Source organism: Acanthochromis polyacanthus, chromosome 13 (assembly GCF_021347895.1).
Source record: "Acanthochromis polyacanthus isolate Apoly-LR-REF ecotype Palm Island chromosome 13, KAUST_Apoly_ChrSc, whole genome shotgun sequence".
NCBI classification, from domain to species: domain Eukaryota; kingdom Metazoa; phylum Chordata; class Actinopteri; family Pomacentridae; genus Acanthochromis; species Acanthochromis polyacanthus.
Window position 1 is genome coordinate 35904244 of NC_067125.1, and position 24358 is coordinate 35928601.

Below are 24358 nucleotides of genomic sequence, written 5' to 3' on the forward strand. Positions count from 1 at the left end.
ATATTTTCATATTTTAACATCTTTTGGAATGTCGTTCATGGCTGGAGAAACATTGGCATTCACATGTTTTATATAACAGCACATCCAGTGTACCAATGCTTGTTTCTATTACTGTACATTAAACTGGGAAAACTACAATCTATTTATGTATAGAAAAAAAATCTGCTAAGTAATAACAAGATTTGACTTTGTGACACCGAGAGTTTATGTAAAATTGATCTAGCTGCCGTATTTTTTTTTACAGAGCTTAACTGTGTTTTTCAGCAAATGCCACATGTCTATCTCCTGTATGCATGGAGTTTCTACAGTGCTGGAAAAATAACTATACCAACTTCCTCACTTGTTCTATTTTGCAGTGTGATGTGGGATAAGTGCCAACATATCAGGTTGGCTTTTAGTTTTCCCTCCAATTCAAGTGGTTTCAATAATGAGGCCAGACACTTGACTTGCTCACAATGTGTCTGATCATCGTGTTTCTTCCCCTGCTGGAACCCATCGCTCTTGTCTTGAGTGTTCAGATTTCAGTGATTACTTTCTTGAGTGCGCTTTTTGTTGCAAGGAACTGGATACAACATTTGAAGTTGGCTGCTTCAGGGGAGAATTAAGAAGTAAACATTGTGAGGGAGAGACCACACAGAGTCCAGATATCTGTCTCCATCCTCAGCATCTGAGCATAGAAACTTCTCCTCCTCTTCTGAACATCAGCAGTGTATTTCCCTGAATGCATGGCCTGAGTGTTGAAAGCAAACCATAGGCAGTGAGAGAAGGTAGAAAGGAGGGAAGGAATGAATGCTATTTCCATTCAAGCAAAGACAGCGTCCGCATTATGAGACACCTGTAAAAACATCATTCTTCATCCTTCAGCTGTGAGGGAATAGAAGGAGGGAAGATGGAGACGAGAAAAAGAACTAAACGAAGACAGAAGCATACAAAAGCAGAGGAATAAAAAAGTAAATCTGCATAGCATTCAGATTGTTTAAACAGCTTTTGACTGAGATGTCATCCGGCATTTGCACACATTTTCGGCTAGAAACCACTGACAAAGATGAATCTGGGAGCACAGCTGGACCTCATGCAACCTCTGCATCACTCCAGAGTTGGAGAAAGAAAGACAGACAGACAGACAGACGACCGACCTCAGGGGTCAGTGTTCTGGCTCGTGACTCGCCTGCTTCCGGTTTTGCCTTCCTCGACGTGCTGCACCTGCTTCACTCTGCAACCCAGAGGTCTATTTTTGCTCGTTCGGTTCCAGCATGAGTCTGTCTTTGAAGCTTGAAGGTGAAACCCAAAACCTTTGCTATCTGTTTTATGCGTTCCAGACTGAAACCACCAACTCAGCAGCAGCCATGCACAACTGGAAGAGACATCCACATCTGCTGCGGTGATTTGGGACACTATCATTTTATTGTGTGACACACTATATGTATCAAACTGCAATTTAGTGTACTTAAGGGGTTAGCATGATTGAAAACTGTTTCTGATGTCCAAAAGGGAATCTTTTGCAGCCATTAAGGGTCTGTGACCCCGGCAGTATAAGTGATGCCCTGGATCTTGTGCTGCTGGTATATCACTGTCATCTTGGTTTTTATTTATTACAGCTGTTTAAAAAACCTGCAGGCAAACATGTATCTGTACCAAACCACAGTTCCACAAAAAGAACTAATGTTTCTATATGCTAAAAAATTAGAGCCACACAGGACAACAGAGGCCAGCAGAGTTTCCAAATTTCTCAGCTTTTGAGTGTAAATATGGATTTTGTATTTTTGTAATCACACAAATTCAATTCAGTCGTCATATTTAAATATAAAAAACCGGAAAAGCTGCTTCTAGAAATCCAAACTGTGCTTCAGACTCATATCTTTAAATGTTTCATATGTGCAGTGGGTGGCCTGCACAGTTGATTCAGCAGTTTCTGTGGAGCAGGCAGGCCATGAGCAGGCTGTCAATCTGCAGAAGGACACAAGGGACCAACCAGGCTGCCTCCGTCTGTGGCTCCCCTCAGCTCTGTCAGCGTGGGTGGGAAGAATGGCAGGCCAGTCCTCATCAACTGTGTCTACAATCAGCCTGCACTGCAGTGAACCAGGAACCAGTCCACATGCCTGTATATGATGATTACTGGTATATGATTCCAAATAACTGGGATGTGCTCCAAAGTCCAACTGCAGCACAGCTTGCTGACACATTCTAAAGTCAGTTTTTATGTCCTCGTCGTTGTTACTGTCAATTTTTCAGTGACCTGATATGTACAGGCTGTTTGGCTTTTAGGACTCAAATTTCCAAATTGGTCCGTTTTATGACAAATGCATGAGGCAGCATTAAAAGTGTTTGCGTTTGTCTGTTAGAATTATTCTTTGATTATTGCAGGGAAGGCTTTAATACAGATCTTTCAAAAAATACATTTACACAGTGTGAGGAACCATTCTGGACACTCCCGGCTCCTGAAGTAAAATTCCCATAATTGTTTTCCATAGACAATATAGACAGTGAATTTCTTGGCGTGGATGGATGTTAAAACTCTCCTGGTTGAATCATCAGTAAATACCTTTGACAACTTCAAACTCAGAGATTCATTGATAAAAATCCAGTCTAGATATAAATACGATTAAAAATGAACTACATCTCCCAAAATGCCCTTTGGCAAGAGTCACAGAGATTAAAATCCTGTTATGTGAAATTACATCACCACGTGGAAGCTGAAGATTAGAAAAAAAACCCCGATGTGGTGAGAAATGCTTTGAAATCTACTATGCAAGAAAAGAGAATTTGCAGAAGATATTTTTAACAATAACATTCACATAGAAAATGTAGGAAAGTTCACTATTTCTTAAAAAGCTAATCCCCTGCTGCACTACTTTTGTTAATAATCCTCTGGATGCAATTATCTAATAACCCTGAAGGCCACATTGACTCCTTGTGAGAAGAACTCTCTGTAATGTGAGGCTTTTCCACTCCCTCCTCCTTATCTGGGAAATATCAAAGATAAATCCAGACACCTGGTCTGAAGCGCGGCCATGTGTCCATGCTGTCATGTCACTTGGAATAACCCTCCGCTGCTCCTCTGTAGGCCTCTGCATGATTTATAGACTGAAGGAAGGTGTTGCTTCGGGTTGGCTGGGTCAAGGCCGATGCTGCCGAGGCTCAAACAAACTGCACCCACCTGACAAGATAAGTCGGGTCATATCCTGTCTCTGTGCTCTACGGCGTCACCTTCACGGATTCACAACCAGAGCACCTGTGAGAGGAAGAGGAGAGGAAGAAAATGGGCTCCAGAGATGGGGGTAACATAAACCCATGGTAGAGGTCAAGATGTGGTGAACTGGCTGTGCCTCTTTGTTCCACTGCATGAATTCACCCTAAAACACAAGAAGTAAATTTATGGGTTATTCCATCTGATATCTATGTAAGAGCCTTCTGTTCCATAACCTGTGGTTTGCTTGAAACTTTTTACTCGTGAACTATTGATAGTTAAGCTCGTACTCTCTGAGATTTGTTTTTTAATTGCCCATCAACCAACTTTTAGCACATTTTTCACATATTAAAATTTAAGACTGAAACTAAATGACAATAGTTTAGGAGCTATTAAAGATAAAAGGCTGAAGTTTATAAATAACCTCTGATTACAGGTCAGTTGAAATGCGAAAAAAAATTTAAACCACCATGATTTAATTAGTGATATTTTCTGAACCATTATGTAGTTGCATGTACCAGTAATACAAAATTAAATATAAATATATATGTAGAATGCTTGTGTATCTCACAAAATAATGTTATTTTGATTATCTTTTATAACAGACTGAGCAGGTTCACAAAATAGGTGACTTCTACAATATCCATTTATTTTGTTATTCTGTGCTCAAAGATGTTTTTTTCCCCATATTTTGTCCCACCGATAATTCTTGACGATTTGATCTACTTGTCCAGTATTGGGGATTTGAAATTAACGGTATGATGAGAAATAACAATGGACATTTCAAGCTTGATTCTTTAATCGTTTCCAAGATATTGTCATTCAAACATAACTTCAAAATTCAATGTGCAAAAAAGCATGCTGAAAATGTGTTAATTAGCTTTTTTTTAAAACTTTTTTTAAATCCAAAAAAGGAATATATCAAGCTAAAATTTCATAAATATCTTCACAAATATCTATATCTTGTGCTATATAAAATTCTGGCAAATCAGCGATGGTCAAGCCATGGTGATTTAAGATAGAATTGCCATCATATGTATAATCATCAGCATCCACATTCACTTTATTAATAGCCATTCCTCTCCCTTCATCATTTGGACAAATGGACTGTTTAAGACCTGTTTCTAATCTAGCACTTGGAAAACTAAGGAGGAGAAGATGAGTCACACTGAAAGAAGAAAAGGCTGGCAAGTAAAAACATTGTAGGGACAAGCAGGTGATTGACAAATAGAGTGAGATAAAAGCGGAGAGAGAAAGAAGGATGAAAGTGATCGACGAGTCAGGAGAGGTAGAATAAAGGATCGGTTATAGGTGAAAGAGTGAGTCGGGGCCATGAAGGAAGAAGGCCAGAGGTTATCTCTGAACCCCAAAGTGAGCGATGAAGTGTTACAGCACATGAGATGAAATGTACTGGCGTTAATCCAGAGCGTTATCTGCTGGAGCGCCGTATAGGGCAGCAGAGGCACATACCATCTGTGAATAGCATATGACACAGCTTATGTGCACATCTTTAGCTGCCCCTTTGCTTTCTTCTCTTTGCTCTGCTTTTCTCTTCACACCCACACACCTACCTGTGCACTGCTGACAGGTGCTGAGAGCTAAGATATGCAGGGGAAGGAAAGGGAGTTCCAGCTGTATTCTGTGGACCGTTACCACCAAAAGCACAGCAGCAGGACTGTTTCACACCAGATTTACATGTGCAACGTGGTGCAGAGTAACCGGCAGTGCAGCACAGACATCTGGACACTCATTTGTGGTCTCTATTAATACATCTGTTGTCACAGGGCTGTGAATATATTCTGCATATTTGAAGGTGTTAATGCAGGCATCTGCATTAGTGCTTATCAGGGTAGTAAGTGTGAATGGTTTAAATGTGCTTTGAAAAGCTGTGGACTTCCCTTTTGTGGAGATAATCTTCTGAACAACAAGAAAGTAAAGAATACAGTTTAAGGAAGAGCTTGGATTATTATTATGTGATCAGGAGGAACTTTGCAGACAAATCAATTGGGAGATCTGAGCACAGGCAAAATGGATGGAAGTAAGACATCCATCCATACATTATCTTTACACCGCTTAATCCTCATTAGGGTCGTGGGGGAATGCCAACTGAAAACAGATGGAATTTACTTTCCAAAAATTTCAGATGGATGCCTGCACACTGTCTACCTTGTTGTTTTGATCGGGCCTTAATATATATTGAAGTAAAGTAGTATTTCATATAATTTTTGTAGGGTTTGATCATTTGATGTTCGGTTACTTTCATAATGCTGTAACTCCACAATAAATCAAGATTCCCCACATACTATACAAAGGGACAAATTAAAAACCATTATTGTGCTAAATGACAGCTTAGATCAGTAAAACACAAGGATGTGAATGCTTAAAACCCTCTAAGGTTAAACTTTCAGGCTGCACACATAGATCAACTTGCAATTACATTTAACAAATCTGGGGGAGATGGTGTAAATCTTGCACCAGGTCGTCTCCAAGGTGAACAGCCTCTGACATGTTAGATCAAGGCAGGTAAAGGAAGTTGGCAAGTCAGATCTGTAACTTTGGGATAATTTAACATAACGAAAAGAAAAACAACATAAAAATAAATCACATCAATAATTAATTTCATTAAACCTTCCTCCCAATACAATATTTAAACAAAGTCACTAGCTCAGCATCCAGAATTCATGTGGCATTAATTCTATTCTACATATATAAATGAACACAGATAACAGGACAATATTCACACACATCACAGACTGTCTTAAACTGGATAAGGCTCTCCATTGGATTAATGTTTGATCAAAGAGGGAACATGCAGAACACAGTCAGTTAAATGTACATAACTTCATGCTATTTGCATATCATATTATGGTCACCACCACCACGTGTTTTGGTAATGGTGAGGGGACATGTTCGATCCCACAGAAAAGCAATGAGGAGATCTGATGGTGAGCATCAATGAAATGCAGGGCTATGGGACAATCCTGATCATTCCACGTTATTGTGTTTTTGTAGCCTAGCCGCACTTGACCCATGTTCTGAAGACACAAGGGTCTAGGCACGCTCGACAGGGAGGGAGGTGGGCTAAAAGGTTGTCTATCAAATAACTCTGCAGCAACTGGGTAGGTATACAACCAATCGGCGCAACAAATAGGCTCCGAGAGCGCCGGAAATCAGAGGATGCGGTAGTTCGGTGAAGCCTTATTTATACAGTCAATGGGTGAAGCTCAAGTATATTACAGACATGTTAACAGAAAGATTATTCAGAGTCTGTGCTAATGGAGCTCAACGACTGTTGTCGTTTTTGTTGTTGACGACCCTGGCAGAGAATTAAATTCGTTGCCATGGGTTGTCTAGCGCGGCGAGGCTAGCTGTTTCCGGTTGTTTCTGTCAGAATCGTCGCGCCTCTGTCGTCACTTAGTTACGCCCGCCTTCTGACTCTACACTTCATGGTGATTCGTCTGGCCAGTTTTAGGAGCATCCAACCTTGAGCCTTATGGAGGGTAACTAGACCCACTCTGGCAGAGAATTAAATTCGTTGCCGTGGGTTGTCTAGCACGGCTAGGCTAGTGTTTTTGTGCTTGCTGACCCTTTGATTAGTTTTTCTGGTTAGTTTTCCAACATATGCAAGCCCACAGGGGCAGCATAAACTATAGATCACAGGCATCAATGCACAACTGATAGTGCAGCTGATGGGAAATATTTAATGCGTATGAGGATGAGAAAAATGATTTGTTTTCACAGTGTCATTGCCCTGCCACAGTGGTAGCTTCAATTTGGAAGAGGAAAATTTTCCTTTTTCAAAAAAGACTAAAAAATGTGTCCAAAACTACACAAGACTGTACCAAAAAAGACTCAAAATTTGCATAAAATGACAACATTTTAAGATGAAAACAGAGAATTAGAGCTGCTATTGCCCTCTGATTGACTGTTTACCAAAGGAGTCATGTCAAAGAATAAAATCTGAATTTATTTCCATCAGTAAAACTGAGCTAAACACAAAATCTGTTTCTAAAGTTACTGTCTAACTTTAGAATTATTTTGACAGGATACCTCACAACACAGCTGCAAATCTCCTTTCAGTTTAAACTTATAAAAATGCAACTCTGTGTCAAAGAAATTATGATTCTATCCAAGTAACTTACAAAAGCAAATATGTTTTATGGCAAATGTAACTGCAACCAGATGGTGTTTTCACTTCATATTCATGTTCATTTTTATGTCAAAATGGAATCTTGTAGTAAAAAAACAACTTGTACTAATTGCAGCATTGTTTGCCTTTGTTGTGGTTATACGGAAAGGTTGTGGTCTTTTTTAAGACAGAGAATTGTTTGTCGTGACTTGAACCAAAACCACAATTTATTATTAACTTTAACCGAAGTTCTGTTGTTGCCAAATCCTAACCACAGACAGGAATCTGGATTTGAGCCCTGGTGTCTGGTGTCTGGTGTTCCTGGTGCTCTTGATACATCCATCATCCATCTCTGATCCCCTCCTGCTGACTCAACTGTAGTTCACAAACGCAGCTCTTAAACTCATTCAAAAAAAGCATTTTCCTCTCAATGTAGCAGCAGGGCAAAACAGAGAATCAGGAAATATTATATTTTGTTTTTCTCCGATAACTTTCATTGGGATGTTTTCTGCAACATCTCTGTTCACCACTTTGCACGATGACAATCAGCTACACTGCCACTTTTGTCAGAGCCCTACCTCACACAAACAATTCACACATGTGCCTTTACTGTGAAGCCAAACCACAGCCTGCCTTCATTCACCTGTAAACTGCAATTAGCTGAGCTATAAGGTGAGATCCAGTGTTAAACACAGCAAAGAGGAAACAGTGTGCTCACTTGAAAACAAGTTGCATTTGCATAAAAATTTCCAGGTAGTTGTTCTCAGTGAAACGTCTAAAGCACATCATAGTGGTTAAATATTTCTAACCCTCATCTCGAAACCAACCGCAGCCGACTTTTGCTAAGGAGTGAGCCAGACAAGTCATTGCTTCATAGTTGGGGCATCATTTGAGAAAATTACCATGAATACACATTAATTGCAACAGATGCACTATGTCATTAGCTGGAGCAATTATTACAAGCATAATTACAAAAAACATTACAGACAACCTTCTTTGTTTGCTCCCATACAAGCCCTACCTCTGACTGCACCATTGACTGCATATAAAGAGGGATGAATTGTCCATTGACATCACATGCAGGTCATAGGACAAGTTTCCATACTGTCCTATGACGATGCCCACCTGTCACTCAAAGCAGCCACACTCTAATTATGTGTAACTTTAACCATTAGGTGAGTTATATCAAAGTCCACCTTCTGTACAGTTGTCATGAAGAATTAAATAATCAAAAGAGACCAAAACCATTTTTTGTACCTAGTTATAAGCATGTTTATTTCTGCTGTAAAGTAAATTTTAACATGAGGGTCAGTAGGGATTAGCTCATTCTTGGAGCCAGCCTCAAGTGGCCATTTGAGGAACTGCAGTTCTTGGCAAGTCTTGATAACAGCCTGTTGTATCTCTGTTTCCTCCTGCTCTCCATGATCACTTATATTGATTCAAAGCAACCAACTGTACAATATAATTGTTCTTTTCTGTTTCTATTGCCATAAAACTTAACAAGAAAAATGTATTGTTTCATTTGGAAAGGAGAGCTGCAATGAAAAGAAACTATTACATTTCCAAATTTACATTGCTTTATGCAGATGTACTGTGAGCAGGCTCTTTTCTCAAACATGCAGAAATGCAGAGGTCAACAAAGCTGTGGAACTGATCTGACATCTGAAAGAATTTTGAATTTAAAAGAATGACCAAGTGTGTAAATTGTTGCTCCTCTGTCTCTTTCCTTCTGCTTCTGTCGGTGATATCTGGGATCAGAAGCATGAGTGTGCTGATCATGGGTGGTAGTGGGACTTAATTTGGTGGTTCACTAGTTTTGTCAATATCTGTGCAATAAAGAGAGGACATTTCCTCTTTTATTCATGCCTCACTCTCAAAGTCACAGCTGTTTCAAATAAGAATTACTAGAAACTCTTCAGCTGCTGTATGTCAAACTCAAAACTATGGATCTTTGTGGTACTTGATGGCTTCACAACTCTGAGTGCAATATGTGCAAGTGAAGCTTTTTGATACATTCGGTCCCCCAGAAAAGTCAACGTTTGATGCCAAAGAAGAGTCACTTGACAGTTGTGCTGTTTGCTCTGTTTATTAGAGGTATATTGTCAAACATTTTACAAGCTGTTGCTTTAATGTTTCCACTCGGAGAGAAAAATGCAACACTGAAAAACAATTACTAAGCTCAGCAGAGAACACTTTTAATGAAGCCCCTGTTTGAAAGGCACTAAAGTCCCAGTTTTAATATCAGTCTTCCTTTTTTTTTCTTGACACATGCAGACACAACTAGCAAAGACACTTGTTGTTACACACTTCAGTAGCTACAATACATAGAGCTTTCAATTGACTTGTTAGTTGAGCTTTTAAAAGGCAACACCGCTTACGTCTGCTATCATGTGTTGTACAACGAAATGTGTGCAATGATACGGTGGGAAGTAACACAGACTGTTAATTCAATACACTGAACACTTGTATGGACGTAAAGCTACCATAACTTACTTCATGTGGACGGCAGGCTTTCAGTTTGCTGTATGCTCTGTTGAGTGCAGGTATCTTAAATATTTTCAAGATTAAATACACCATATTGCTGCTATTTAAATACATAATGTGTCTTTTTAAGTTAGAATTGCCATTCAGTGGAATCATGTATAATCACAAGACAACCATCACCTGGATTTTCTTGACGTCTGCAAAAGAAATTTACAAAAAAAAAGTCTCTCTTTTTTTAAATAATAGTGATAGTAGTACATTCAAATAATAGCATAATAGTTCCTCAGCATTATTGTTGTGGTTTTAAATAACTCGTGATGTATGGGTGCTGGTACGGGACAAGTCTGTCATTATATTAGCTTTCATAAAAACAGATAAACCCTAACTCTTGGTTCAAAATACTGCAGAAACAACACTGTCACACAGAGTTTAGATGTCGTGCTGGTGCCATCGTCATATTGGTTACGCTGTCGATCATCAGTGAGTCCATCAGAAAGACACGGAATTGTGTAAACACTGCTCCAGGGCCTTTAATGTACACCCACAACTGACTGCTCAGAATGTTTACCATGTCAGCTGTCTGCCACAATAAGCTAAAGCACATGTGCACGTGTCTGTCAGACATCTTTGTTAGAGCTGGATGGGTGGCAAACATGAATACACTCCTGGAATTAAAGCATCTGATGTTAAAGCACTGGTTTCTCATGAGAGAACAAGCAGCCTGATGATGTATGCTGCTGCATCATCACTAAATGGGCAAAAAGTGAAAGTAATTTCTGGCAGTTTATCTGTGTCGACCATATTTCTGCTCACACTTCTTCCTCTGCCTTATTGTCTACTCATTTATCCTGTTTGTTTCTCTTACTTTTTATTTTATTTCTATGTCTGACCTCTTTTTGCCCCTGATAATGATGATTGAGCTGCTTAATTCATTCCCTTATCCCTCTTCTTTGCACTCATCCTTCTCATGCTGCTACATTTGTCTCCATCATCTGGCTACTACAGTTTCTTCTTCCCTTTTCATGCTTCTCTTTCTTCCTATTCCCGTGACGCTCCTCCGTCTTCGTGTGAGTGCCTCCTGGTCTGAGTTCTCCAGCCCACTAGCGGCAGCCACAGCCCTCCACCACCATGTCCTGGTAGTTCTTCAGCACCACTCGGTCTTGAGGGTCCAGGTAGAGCAGAGCGATGGGGCTGAGGGAGGTGGGGACGCAGCAGGCCCGGGGCACTGCTCCATTCACAGAGTTTACCAGAGTTTGCACCATGGCGTGGCTTGAGGAGTTCATGTGGTCGGCCAGAGGAAAGCGACACTCTCCCAGGCAGAAGAAGGCATCGTAGCCGCTGGGTGCAATGATCCACTTGTGCCAGCCCACATCGTTGAAGTCTACATAAAGAGGATGACGGCGGCATCTGTTACGGGAAAGACGTTTCAGTTTTGCGGCACGACCGCCGTTTCTTTTCACCCTTCCGCGTTCGCTCCAGCTGACCCCTCCTTTATCACCCCCCCAGCCAGTATACTCCATTTTTTTGCCCTTTCCCCATTCTTGGTCCCTATTGCGGCTCTTGCTGCTGTTCCTGGCCCTCGCTTTAGTCCCTTTTCTCCCCCTCATCCTCTGGCCATTACCAGGGGTTCTTCTGCCATGTTTGACTAAAGGCTCTCCGCGACCATCATGACTATAAGTCACCAGGAGGGGCCTTTCCTGGGCCCAGCTGTGATCGTCCTGCCCCACAGACCTACATACCCTCAGGTGTCCCTCTTTTTGTTTCTCCGCCTCACCTGCAGCAGAGAAGAGGCTCTTGTCTGGAAGTGAGGTGGTGTTGTTTTCAGGTTTGACCTCCAGGAGGAAGCCCAGGCTACCAGTCCCAGCCTGGGCCTTATGGAGGAGCTCTGCACTTAGGCTGAACGCCTCCCAGAGACCACTTGGTTTATGACTGTGGACGCCCGTGGAGAGTAACCTTGTGTCCAGCAGAGTGGGCTCAGGCTCCTCATGGTGCTCAGAGAGGTATAGGTTGAGTCTGTGGGGCCCGGGGCCCAGGGAGGCTCTGCCACTGCGGAGGAGGCGAAGCTCAGCGGAGAGCACCCTCTCATCCTGAGGGATGGAGGAGATATTGAAGGAGATGTGCACTCTTGTATGATCCTCTGCTATTGGACTGTCTCCAAGAGGCTCTAAAAGGGAAAAGAGACAAGGGTATATGGGAGCTGACTTTAGGCTTTATGTGACTGAAAATACATGCATTTGTCATTTTCCAGCTCTTTCTCAAATGATGTCAGAAGCTGGAACATTGTCAAACTATCTTACAATATCAGCAAATAACTTCATGTCCACATCCTTTGAAAAATGGGTTTTGGTAAAAGCTTCTTCTCTTGGATGTTTCACCTTCACTATACAGATTGATGCATGTTCAGAGTTTGACATTAGAAGGCCGTTTTCCGGTTGTTCTGCTGAAAGTGGAAAATTTCTGTGAGCTCACCTAAAAACTAAGTTAAACCATAAATCTATGAACATGATCTGACACATTACAGCTAGTTTAAAAGCCAATCTTTGTCCATTTTATAGCTTACAGAACTGTGATGTGGACACTTGAGGCAGAAAATAGTGATGCAGGAAACATGTCCAAACCTTACAGAGATATAAGATGAAAAATATTTTGGATATCCATAGGTTCTGGAGGCATTGATGTTGTTTTCCCAGGTAATTAAAGTTTTTAAAACTGAAATCCATATCAGACACATGTAAGTAGTATATTTCGCATATCTATCACACGACTGGAGGGGTGTGCAACTATGGAGTATAGCGAAGATTTTTCCCATTGCTTGGAGATGTTAAGCTCCCCAACTCAAATGAACCATTTTAGCATTTGTTTGTATCTAGACTCACTGATAATTCAACTTTAAGGGAGAAAAAGTGTTTGTACTTTGTTTTTATTATATCAGCACTGAGGATTGCGCACTAGCAAAATTGCTCACCCAAAGTTCATATATTTTGGTGTTGGTTGTTGATTAATTGCAAATTTCTTTGTAAATCTACACCTCCAAAGTAGAATATTAACCAATCAGCCTCTGCATTATCAGCTCTCTACCTGGCATTTCTTGTTGCGCAGCAGTTACGAAGCTCCTTTCTGCTGCTCCAGGAATAGCCTTTGAGATCATTTATACCTGATGTCACCCTCCTGATTAGATTAAAGCACTCTAGGTGTGCTTAGGTGTCACTTTCTCAGTTTAGAGCAAACAAACCTGACAAACAGGTGCCTCCAGTCTCATTATTGTGTTGATGACAAACTGCGGATTAGAAAATTTACTGCAGAGCTGCAAATTCTTCTCAAGAACTCTTCAGGTTAAGTTATTTCTTTCAAGAGCCGGTTGCCTTTGAATTGACGGCAATTTGAAGGCAACTGACAGCAGTCAAGAGGGACCCATGTTTGCCCCCTAAAAAGTTAACCCAGCCATCACCAGAAGGGCAAGACAAAGAGTCCAGAGTCAAAGACAAGAGTCATCTAAGCATGCTCTCAGATATGTTTTCAAAGAAGACTTCAGGCTTTACTCATCTTATCTAAGAGTAATAGATCCTATTTAGTGTTTAGATTGCCAAAAGATGAGTCACTCCAAACATCTGCTTCTGTCATCAATAGAATCTGCTGAAAGAAGTCAAGAGAAGGCACATGCAGCTTTCCTGAAACAAATATCCAAACACCTCAAACAGTTAATATTCAAATATTTTCATTGAAGTGCACAGAAATAGTTTGGTGTGTGGGTAAGCTCACCTCTGTGGTGAAAGCTGCGTACAGTGTTGGCCTGCTGGATGTGCTGGCTGGGGAAATTAAACAAAGGGTCCTCCACTAGATGGTACTGCTGCTGGTGGAAGCGGTAAAGATCCAGGAGGTACCGGGGCACAGGCACTCCAGGCCGAGGGTCAGGCTGAGACTGAAGGCCCAGCCGGCTCAACAGGAGAGTCTGGATGGTCTGGGCCAGGCTGGGATCCAGGAGGGACGGCAGGGCTGGCAGGGAGGAAGGCGTCGGGGACACCCTGCCATGATCGATCTCTCTGGTGTCTCCGCCCTGGCGACCAGACGAGGCTTGAGGTAGCAGCAGGACCATGAGGAGCAGGAGGTTAGCAGGGAACATGGTGGACCTGGAGGGGTTGAGGGAGGTGAGCAGAGATGATGTGGTGAGAAGAGGAAGATAAGAAGAAGAGAGGAAGGACGAAAAATAGAAGCAACCTAAAAATGAAAGCAGAAACCGCAGGTTGTGGAGCACTTTCTGTACCCTTTAAATTTTGCACAATTTGTGTTTTATGCAAACAGAAAAGTAAATCATATAACATAACGACACTGTATAAAGTATTGGCTGAAAAATCTGCAAAAGAGATAGCCACTACAAGATGCTCTTGGACTCTGTATATCATGCTTATGTCTTCTCCTTCCTGGACACACTAGTTTCTCATTAGTCTTCAGCCTTCATGTGGCATATGTTCAAGAACTTTACTGCCCACATATCCATATGAAGTTGTTTTCTTGTTGCTTCTGGCTGTAACATTACTACTTTGTTTTTTCTTTGTTAATTTATGGCAACCCTCTAACCCCCAAGGCCCATATATCTCATAAGACACCTAAGCAGAAGTAATTAAGCGGTCTCTATGTGTGATTTAGTCATGCTGCGTGTTTGTGTGTAAAAGAGATCACAGTGTTGTGTACCAGAAACATCTAGTATTAATCAAAGACAGTGGACTCCAGTGACATGTAATGGAGTTGTAGAGATTTTTTCTCTTCTCTCTTCCTTTTCAAATCACAGGAGAATACAACATTCTGTAGGTTTCCATAACTTTGTCTGTGTGAGTGAGTAAAGAAGACATCTTTTTTTAAATTTTATTTTAAGGCTTAATAAATTAATCCTTTCATTACAGGTACATTCAGGGCTTTTCTTAGTTTCAAATAATTCATTTTCATACAACATACTGTACAGGTCTGATTAAATGTTGCTTACACTGATACCGATATATAAAAAGGTGATTCTGTCATTTTGATGAGTCATTTGGCTGTGGGGAGTTTATGTGGTTGTTTGCATTTGGATCTCCAAAAACATTACAGTACAGCCACCATTAATCATTATTAATTACTATTGATTATGGACTTCTACAGGCCAAGATTTTAGCAGCTAATCTATGAGAATGTAACCATTTTCTACAGGAATGTGGGTGAAACAAGTCACAGCTGATGTTATTTGTTAATATGCAATATGCTGAAGTTCAGTTTAGGCTTTTGGTCTAAGTTGTGTTAAATCTAAATTTTGGTCTAAATTTTGCCGGTGTGTGCAAAGGTGTCTGCCACATGCACTGTAAAACCTGTGAAATGTAATGGTTTGTTTTACAATCATAAAATAAAAAGTTAGAAGACAGACTATCAGTTTGGTTTTAGTGGATTATGAGGAAAACATATAACGGTCTGTTCAGACATGCAGGCATTGATGTTGCTATTGGACATCAGTCTCAACTCTCCAAGCAGTACTTACATGCTCAAACTACGAAAGGACTCAGAGAGCACAGTACTTCGCCAAGGCTGTCCATTCCCACATATGGCATTGTCAGAAATGCAGTAATTTTTTATTTTTTTTTAGAAATGCAGCATTTGTTTGTTAGGTATTGATGATCAGAATTACACCAACATAGATGTACCCACAAACAAAATGACCTTGTGCTGAGCACAGGCATGTGTTATGCATGTGTATGTTATGTACGAATACTGAATCAAAGAATCACATGACCTAAATATGTGATTTAGGTCATGGAAACACCCCTGCATTTAATCAATTATTTCTTGTATCATTTCAGATAAGCTTGCAGCAGTTGATTTGCAGAAGGATCACAATCATGTGATCATCAGCAGGCGGCCTATGTAGTGTTCACTTGTAGTCATGTTTACAGTGTTGTCGTGCTGCTATCTTGCAATGATACAGAAACCTTTAACAAATCCATGGATCCAAACTACAAGCTGTATCATGCCAAAATCTAATTAATTGGTCCTTGTGTCATTTCTGACCTCCCTGAAAATTTCATCCAAATCCGTTAGTCCATTTTTGAGCAATGTTGCGAGCAAACAGACAAACCAACGCCAGTCATCACATAACTCCGCTGCTTTCCTTGGCAGAATAATTAGTCACTTCTGTGGTTTGCAGATCGAGTCCTGTTGAATCTGTGAGGAGTTTGCACCCATTTAGGACTGTTTGTTAATCTTTTTTGTGCTATGTGAAGTCCTTTATATATCTCTCCTTTTATCATTTTTATACCAACATCTGTTCTATTCAGCAGATGCTGAAATTTCTAAAACAAGATTATTTCCATGCTCATTAATTTGGACTGAAACCCCACAGATGTCACAACGATGCTCTTTTAGTTAAATCGGACTGTGCTGAGAGGGTTAAGCCCCTTTTAGCTGACTTAAAACAAGCCATCAGCATATCTCTCCTTATTGTCAGCGCGGGAACACGACCACAGACAGGGGTCACACAGTTACCACTTCGACCCGGCTAACACCCTGTACCTCATAGAGCAGGTGTTAATGACTGAGTGAGTAATTAGAAACCAGCAAGGTAACAGCCCCGTTGACCTGAAGAGGCATTAAAGGGTCAGTACAAAGGTGTGAAACCTGTTGGTCAGGTTGACACAAGACAATCTGAACTGCAAATGAACTCACACAATAGAGCACAATTAACTTGTGTGCCTTTGTTACCCTGGTTGACTGGACAAATGCCCCTTTTTGAAAGAAAGTCCTGTCGATTGGAGCACTTCAGGTTTGGTGTTGTCTCTTTCCCCGTTCGAGAGCTCACATATCTCCCTCACTCTCACCTCTATCTCTTTATCTCATCTCCCTAAGGGACAGAGAATCGATTAAGGCCTCAGCAGCGAGATAACAGAGGTGTTTATGACTGTGTAAACACATAATGACGCTGTAATGGCTTATAATCTCACCACGCTGTCAGAAAACGGGTTAAAGAGAGGTCACAGGTGTGAAGGTGTGTATATTTTTTATGCGTGTGCGATTGTGCGTTGTCCGTATGGTGCACAGGTCAAAGGACAGGCCTGGGAAAACAAGCCACCTCCAAGCGTGGGATCGTTGCTGGCTATCCATTAAACTCTTTCAGCCCCACCCAGGGGTTGTTTCACCTGAGGCAGCGCAGCAGAGGACAATTACAGATTAGAAACCCTGCTGCACAGCCTCTCCCATATATTGTGGAGGCTTGTAAAGTAGATTAAGGACAACAACACCACATGTCTCCTGTACTTTCCTCACCTACAAAACCACCCAGGTGACAAAGGTTAAATTGTCACACAGAAGGGTGTGTCTGATCTTGTGCATGGAAGAGAAACATACTGGCAAAGAGGCCACAAACACTGAATGGTTTGCCCTGCAAAACTTTGACATGTGCAGCCTCTCTCCTCTCCTTAGGTGTCTGTGTTATGACTAATTCTATCTAATTTAAACCAGGTTAAAAGGATCCAGGCCTAATTTAACATCTTTATGCGCAATGTGGGTCAGGTTGCCACCCACTCTGATGTTGACCTGTTGTTTTTACGATTACACCCTCCTTTTTTATCTCGGACTTTTTTTATTCATTTCCTCTCCAGCACGAATCCGGCTCAAACGTGGACTAATGAAAATGCTCAAAAAGAAGAAATTTGTATAATGAATGGGTCAGAGATAAGGTGAGATGAAGGTTTGGAGTTCAGCAGCAGTGTTTGGGCGTCTTTTCCCTGTGTGCAGGCATGCAGCTCAGCCTATTAGTCATATTAGATGTGACTTGACCTCCTGAGCAGACAGTAGCGTGACCCTGGCGTGCGGCAGGCGAGCGTCCCGTGCCTTTCTGAACTCACTGATTAAAACCTCTGGCGTCCGTCGCTCTCCGTGCCTCTCTTTTTATCTGTTTATTTCAAACTCTGCTCCCTTTCCCCTTCCTCCTTCCTCTTTGCATTCCTTGAACTTTGTCCTTTTGCTTTGTGCTCTGTGTTGTTATGCTGTACCCTCAATAACCGCTTTCTCTTTTCTCCAACTCCCAAGTCAATTTCGGTAACATTTTTCCTTTCTTTCTGCTAAAAATACCAAGTTTTGAGCTTTTCTGCATCACCTTCCCATTCACCTATCGCCCTCTCCCTGCCTTTCCATCTCCCCTATTAATGTTGCTCTCAAATGAATGGTGTTTTTGCGGAAGAGTGTGGCAGACTGTTGCCGGGCCAGGGGGCCAGAGTGTCACAGCAGCCGGCTGATTTATCCACCGCCACTGTCTTCATGTTACGCCTGGTCCCTCAACTTTCTCTTCCTGTTGTTCTTCCCGTGTTTCTTTTCCCAAATTCCTTCTCTCACTCTCCCTGATTCCCCCCTCCTCCTCCTTTCCAGCTCTCATTTTTCTATGCTCATTCTTTCAGAACATGATACGTGCAGCGTATGCGCCACAGGGTTCATTTTTGCTCTCTGAGCTTACTTAAGTACTTGTCAGACAGCCTCAGGAGCTCAAATATGATGTACAGTGTCCACAGACACACCTGAGAACACTTGTGCGGACGCTTCTGCATGTGCCACCGCTCTGTATTTCCACAGTGGCCCTCACACTATAAAGTGAGCATAGTCAAGTATAATTAACTGTGAAGTTATGACTACACCATACTTCCCATGCTTGACTAGTCATTAATGCATGACTTTGAGCTGTGGAGTTATATATAATGGGATGGGGGGGGTGAGGGGTGAAAAATGTCCAAAACAGTTGCGAGTGCAGTTGTGGTTCTGCTTCTGAGGCGTAACAGATGAAATCATTAGAACAATATTCCAGGTAGGCTGCTGTGTGGTTTTATTGGACTCCATTAGAACAGCACTCTAATTCATAGCAGCTGGACTGATTAGCTGGCTAATGACCCACACGTCAAACGTACACACACACATACACACACACACACACACACACACACACACACACACACACACACACACACACACGCACACAGACACACACACAGACCCTTACGTGTGTCCATACTAAACGCAGCACAGGATTTAAACACATGCCAGTTAGAGTGAGCATGTACGTGTAAATACATAGCAATATGTACGAGTGCGAAAGAACTGGCTTGTAAAAATGTGGGACAAGTTGGAAATAGATTTAGATGCATGCACACACACACACACACACACACACACACACACACACACACACACACACACACACACACACACACACACACACACACACTCACACAAACACATGTGCACACACCGGTTCAGTGTGTGCAGACATTGGTAGTGGTGTAGACCCAGTGCTTCTGCAAAAAGTATCACTTCCACACACGCTCAGACACTCACACACTGTGTTTTTGGCTTTAAACTCATTTGTGTGAGCAGAGCATCAGTAGGTCGTCATGTATTCACAACTCGTCTCTTTCATCCTCCTCTCTTCGGCCCGTGATGCTCGCAGGTCTCTATGCCACAAGTGCATTGTGGTTACCAGGAGGCCCCGCTGAGGCGCAACCCTGCAATAGCATCAGTGGAAACACTGACATATCTAAGCCATGACTGCTGGAAGCTCAGAGACTGCTCTCGTTGTGCGTCTGACAGCTACACCGATGTGAAATACAGAACAAAAACACACCTCTGCTTTTCACATTAAAGCCGCTGAGCGTCAACACTGAGGGCCAATTCATACTGTGCATGTTGCAGCGCTGGTGAGTTACGTTATGCTCTTTGAACTCATAATGGGCACATTATTCTCGGACAAGTTGCTTACCGGACAAGATTTTGATTGAGCAATACGGTGTGCCAGGAGTGTATGCCTGTGCAGGAGTGTGTGAGTGTGTGTGTATGTGCGATTTTCCCCAGAGTGACTAATGGTTTCAGCAGCACAGTTCCTGTGGCCTGTGGCTTGACAGACAGATGTGTATATATGTGTGTGTGTGAGAGAGAAGGATGTAATACTCACGTCCAGGTGTGGTGGGATGTATGCAGAGTCCATGGTTTATCCTTGAGCTCCAGTGTTACGATCCCTCGGCTCTCGCTCTCGCTCCTTTGGACAGAATGGACAAAGTGGACTGTTTACCTCTCTCTGTGTTTTTACCTCTCTCTCACAGCAGCCAGTGCACGTCTCTCCTATGTCTCCTATTTGAACTGAGTGTAGGTAAGGTTGCTTTCGCCATGTTTCCCCCCCCTCTCTGCTCCCTGTGCTCAGCTTCTCATCCTGTTCTCAGTGTCAGATAAGCAAACTCTCAAAAACATCCACCGGCTTCCCCTCTGCCTGCTTGCCTGCTTTGCCTGCCTGACCTCTGCTAGTAGCCAACTCCCTTTTCTCTGTCGCCTGCACTTCCACCACCGGTTGTTTGAAAAGGCTTGTAGAGCCGCTGGAAGCTGCAGGAGGAAAATGAGTTGTCTGTCTGTACTGTATCACCGGCAACAACTCCCTCTTGTTCCTAAACCTCCTTACTATGTCTCTCTCCTTTCCTCTCCACTCTGTTCCTCCCTTTTGTATCTCCTCCCCCTTTCCTCTCTCCCTCTTTCTTGCTCTCTCTCTCTCTCTCTCTCGCTCTCTCTCTCTGTCACACACACACACACACACACACACACACACACACACACACACACACACACACACACACACACACACACACACACACACACACACACACACACAGAGAGAGAGAGAGAGAGAGAGAAAGACACACTTTTTCCTTTATACTAAGTGTCCAGCTGGTAAACTCAGTTTAACTCTAATTGACTTTCCTGTCCACTCAGATCTTCTCAAACGGTGATGTCACTAAGACCGGCCTCAGTACATTTACAGGCTGTTATCTCCGTCTCACACACACACATAAAACACTCATTTGTAACACACACACACATATACACAAGAAACACACGTTTGTAACACACACATGCACTCAACCTGGTTGAGATAACCTCCGAGGTCAGCACACACATGCACATTTTACACATTTCCTCCTTTAACAAACTCACCTGCTGCGTTTCGTTGGCAGCATTTTACTTTTCGGCCAACACGCTTGCAGACAATCGGTCCCTCATTATAAATACGAGGCCCCATGACACTGAAACAGAGCAACCAGATTCAGTTACAAGACAAAGGTATGAATGGATGACTCATAAGAGCTGCCATGAAGTCACCACGGTTGAGTCTTGTGATTGGATGAAAGTAAACGTTGAGGTAGAAAAGAAAAAAAGGAAAAAGCAGGCTGTACTTCTCCACTACGGGTTGAGGCAAGGTGCATCTGTCCTTCCAGCGCAGGGCGGGTGGCGGGGTGAATTTGTATTCATGGGGTAGGCCCATGAGAAAACGTCTCTTTAGGATGCATCGTCTCACATATTAGATCTCATCTGGAGAATCACTTGCCCACGTCCCACTGCTCCTCCTCTTTGTCCCCTCCACTTGCTCTTCCAGTCCATTCTCGTGCAAACACAGAAAAAAAAAACTCCTCCACAGACCTCATTCATCCCAAAGCTGAGTAATTGTCCCAGTCCAGAGTAACTTTACACACAAACACACACTCCCGCTCCTCTTGCAACACACACACACTTGTGTTTAGGACTTGTTTCATTAGCAGTCTGATTGTTAACAGATTTAGGATTCTTCTCTTTGGAATGTGAGGGAAGGACTCACTTTATGTTTGGAATATATTAAATTGTTTGTACATTCGCATGTGTCCATTTCTGCTGTCAGCCGCTGGAACTGAAACATCTGACGACAGAACTGACCTTCCGGGGTTAACATCGCATTATCAAACGTCCTTCACCAGTTCTTGAGTAAAGCAGTGAAGTCCGGCTAAATCCACCTGATCTCTGACCTTCCCGAAGTGAAGGGGAGTTTAAGTGAAAACAGAATTTTGCTTTTGGGGTCAGTAGAGGTTCAAGTTTTTTGACCTTTTCTCAACCAATCTTCCAATGTCACTATATCAGTCAGTATATTGTGTCTCAGATTACCATTTTTTCATTGTAGTTTTGTTCTAAGTGTGTGTTAAATAAACATTTCAGGGCCCGATGACTCTCAATTGAATAAACCCTCATATTTGGCTTTATTTGTAGAGTTAGATGAACACATTCATACCATTCTTATGTCTGTACACTGCATATGAAGCAAGAGATGAGAGATGATTAGCTGAGTTAATCATATAATTTATAGTCACTGATCTGTTGTTTGCCAAGAAGCCTGCAACTGAAAACCACAAGTTACCCTTTTCACATTTACATTGAATATTTCTTTAAATATGAACAACGGTGGGCTGTCTGTTGACACTTGCATCCAGTTGTTGGTCTAAAGGACGATCACCTCCAGCCTCCAGTTTCATAGAGCTCAGGAATAACAAACAAAGTCAATATGTGCATGTCCCTCAGTGTTACTTGAATTTTTCCTTTAAGTGAGCTAGAAAGCTACAAATTTAATCCCACTCTGTTGTAGCTCACACTCATATTTTACACTAAGAAGGCTGAAAATAATCCTACTGTATCTCTTATTTCCCAAGTTTAAGAGTAAAGTCTCATCTAATACCTTGCGCCTCCTTATAAAAGTATTTCCATTTCAGGTATTGTCAGTTCTTAACGCTCCATCCACAAACCCCCTTTTTTTTCTTGTCCTTCCCTATCATTACAGGGGGGCGATGAAGATGAGAAGCCATGAAGGCCCTGAGCTACTAACCCTCCTGACATAACTCTACTTCATTTCATCCCACCTCTATTTCTACAATATCTGCCATTCCAATTAACTAATGTCTTTGCTGTTCTTAGTTGGTTAACTGACATTTTTTGTGATTTCAGATTGATTTCCGACCTTCTTTCCTTTACCGTCTTTAACTAAGTTTGGTATCAAGTGAAAATAAAACGGTAGATTTGCTGGATAATGATGATAATGATGTTGTTCATGGAAACCCATGAACATTGTTTCTGTCAAATGTTCCTTTTTGGTACATCGAAGGGATGTTTTAATTTGGTATTTGAGAGTAACGAAAAACACGATTAAAGCAGAATTTCACAAACTCTTGAAAGCACCACCAGGGAGAGCCTCTTAAACCTCACTGACCCACACAGATGGGCCAGTCATTACAAAGTTATGGTGAGCAGCCAAACATCAGAACTTTAATTTAAAGTCAAGTCTCCAAAGCTATCAAATATGTCAGGGTATATTCAGGGGAAAGATATATAAAAGATGCAGAAGACATCCAGGATATATCCAACTGATGAAACGCTGCAGCCCTGTGTTTGACTGTGGAATTAGCAGGTAAAGAATAGAAAGAATATCTACAGTGATAGTTTGAGACAGTGGGATAGCTTTTAAGATCATTTTTCAAGGACAACACAGGACTAAGACATGGAAAATTCGCTGGTATGAGTTGTATATTATTGGATAAATACACATTAAGGTTGCAGACACTGAAGCTCGGCCACAGCTCTGGCCTCACTAAGTGCCTTCTCCAAATGAGCAGTAATCCCAGCCTCCAGCTTTCCCATCCTCTGGAAAAGCTGTCGGCTGCCTGTCCCGCTGACTTCCGACGGGGGTGGAGAGAAACTTTTAAAGTAATACCTCACCGCCCTCTTAACAAGCCATCCATCCGTCCTGCATCCCAGCGTTTCCCACCTCCATACAGCTCCGTCCCTCCATGGACACAGAGAGTGAGGCCCCGTCAGGAGAGGAGGAGGAGGACGGTATTTTGATTTATTCCCTGTTCAACCACCGCTTTCGTTCTTTTTTCTCTTTCAGCAAATTGCCACATGTAATAACTCACTGATCGACACCGTCATCAGTCTTCGGGAAGGAGAGCAGTAAGCCTGGATAGAAAGGCGACAGGACCTCAAGGCACAGAGCAGTCGCAGCTGTAAACACACAACGGCACATGCTGATTCAAGTGTGTGTTTGTGTGTGGTAAGTATTTCCAAGCTGATAACAAGGGAATTTATGAGTCTCTTTACCATGTCAATAACTCGCCCAGCAATCCACACTATCAGCGTTAACCTAAACATCTGTTTCTCCAACTTTTCATGAAACTGACTGTTGATTACAACTCAAACATAAATGAGTACTAAAATAATGCTCATATTAAAATGAATGGTATCTATGTGTGCCAGTGCATCTGTAGCACCACGTTTATGTGTTAGAGTCATCTATCAGCACCGCAAATGTGATCTAGTTAAAGCTTCATGCAATAAGGAAAAAATGAATGAAACTGTCTTTATGTTGCTACCATAACACTTTAAAGGAAATAATAAGAGTTATTTTAAAGTGAGTACAAGAAAATGTTTTTTATGGGTCACAATTTAAACAAATCTCTAGAAAGCTCCAGTTAAATAACTGGTGAATTTTTCACGCAGGATAAAGTCAGGGTTAACATTGTAGATGAAATTGCGTGCAGACTCCACTCACAGGCAGAACTTGCAGACTACAAGTTTACTAAGTCATTGAAAACAATCCGATTGTTTGACAGACAAACCATCTGAACCGGCAACTGTGCTTTTTTAACTAAATGTGCACGTTGTGTGAGCTCACATTGCATGTAGGTTGGTAATCCTACATCCTTCCAGCTGTACATTTG

General features: G+C 41.9%; 1 protein-coding gene across 1 annotated transcript; it reads right to left on the reverse strand.

Moving 5' to 3' along the window:
* Positions 1-9383: 9383 nt before the first annotated feature.
* On the reverse strand, positions 9384-20905 carry bmp16 (bone morphogenetic protein 16). The gene is made up of 4 exons (XM_022220950.2): positions 20781-20905; positions 19753-19836; positions 13560-13927; positions 9384-11964 (listed from the first exon to the last, which is right to left on the reverse strand). The coding sequence occupies exons 1-4, from the start codon at positions 20801-20803 to the stop codon at positions 10901-10903; spliced, it is 1539 nt and encodes a 512-aa protein (XP_022076642.2). The 5' UTR covers positions 20804-20905; the 3' UTR covers positions 9384-10900.
* Between the last annotated feature and the right edge of the window lie 3453 nt (positions 20906-24358).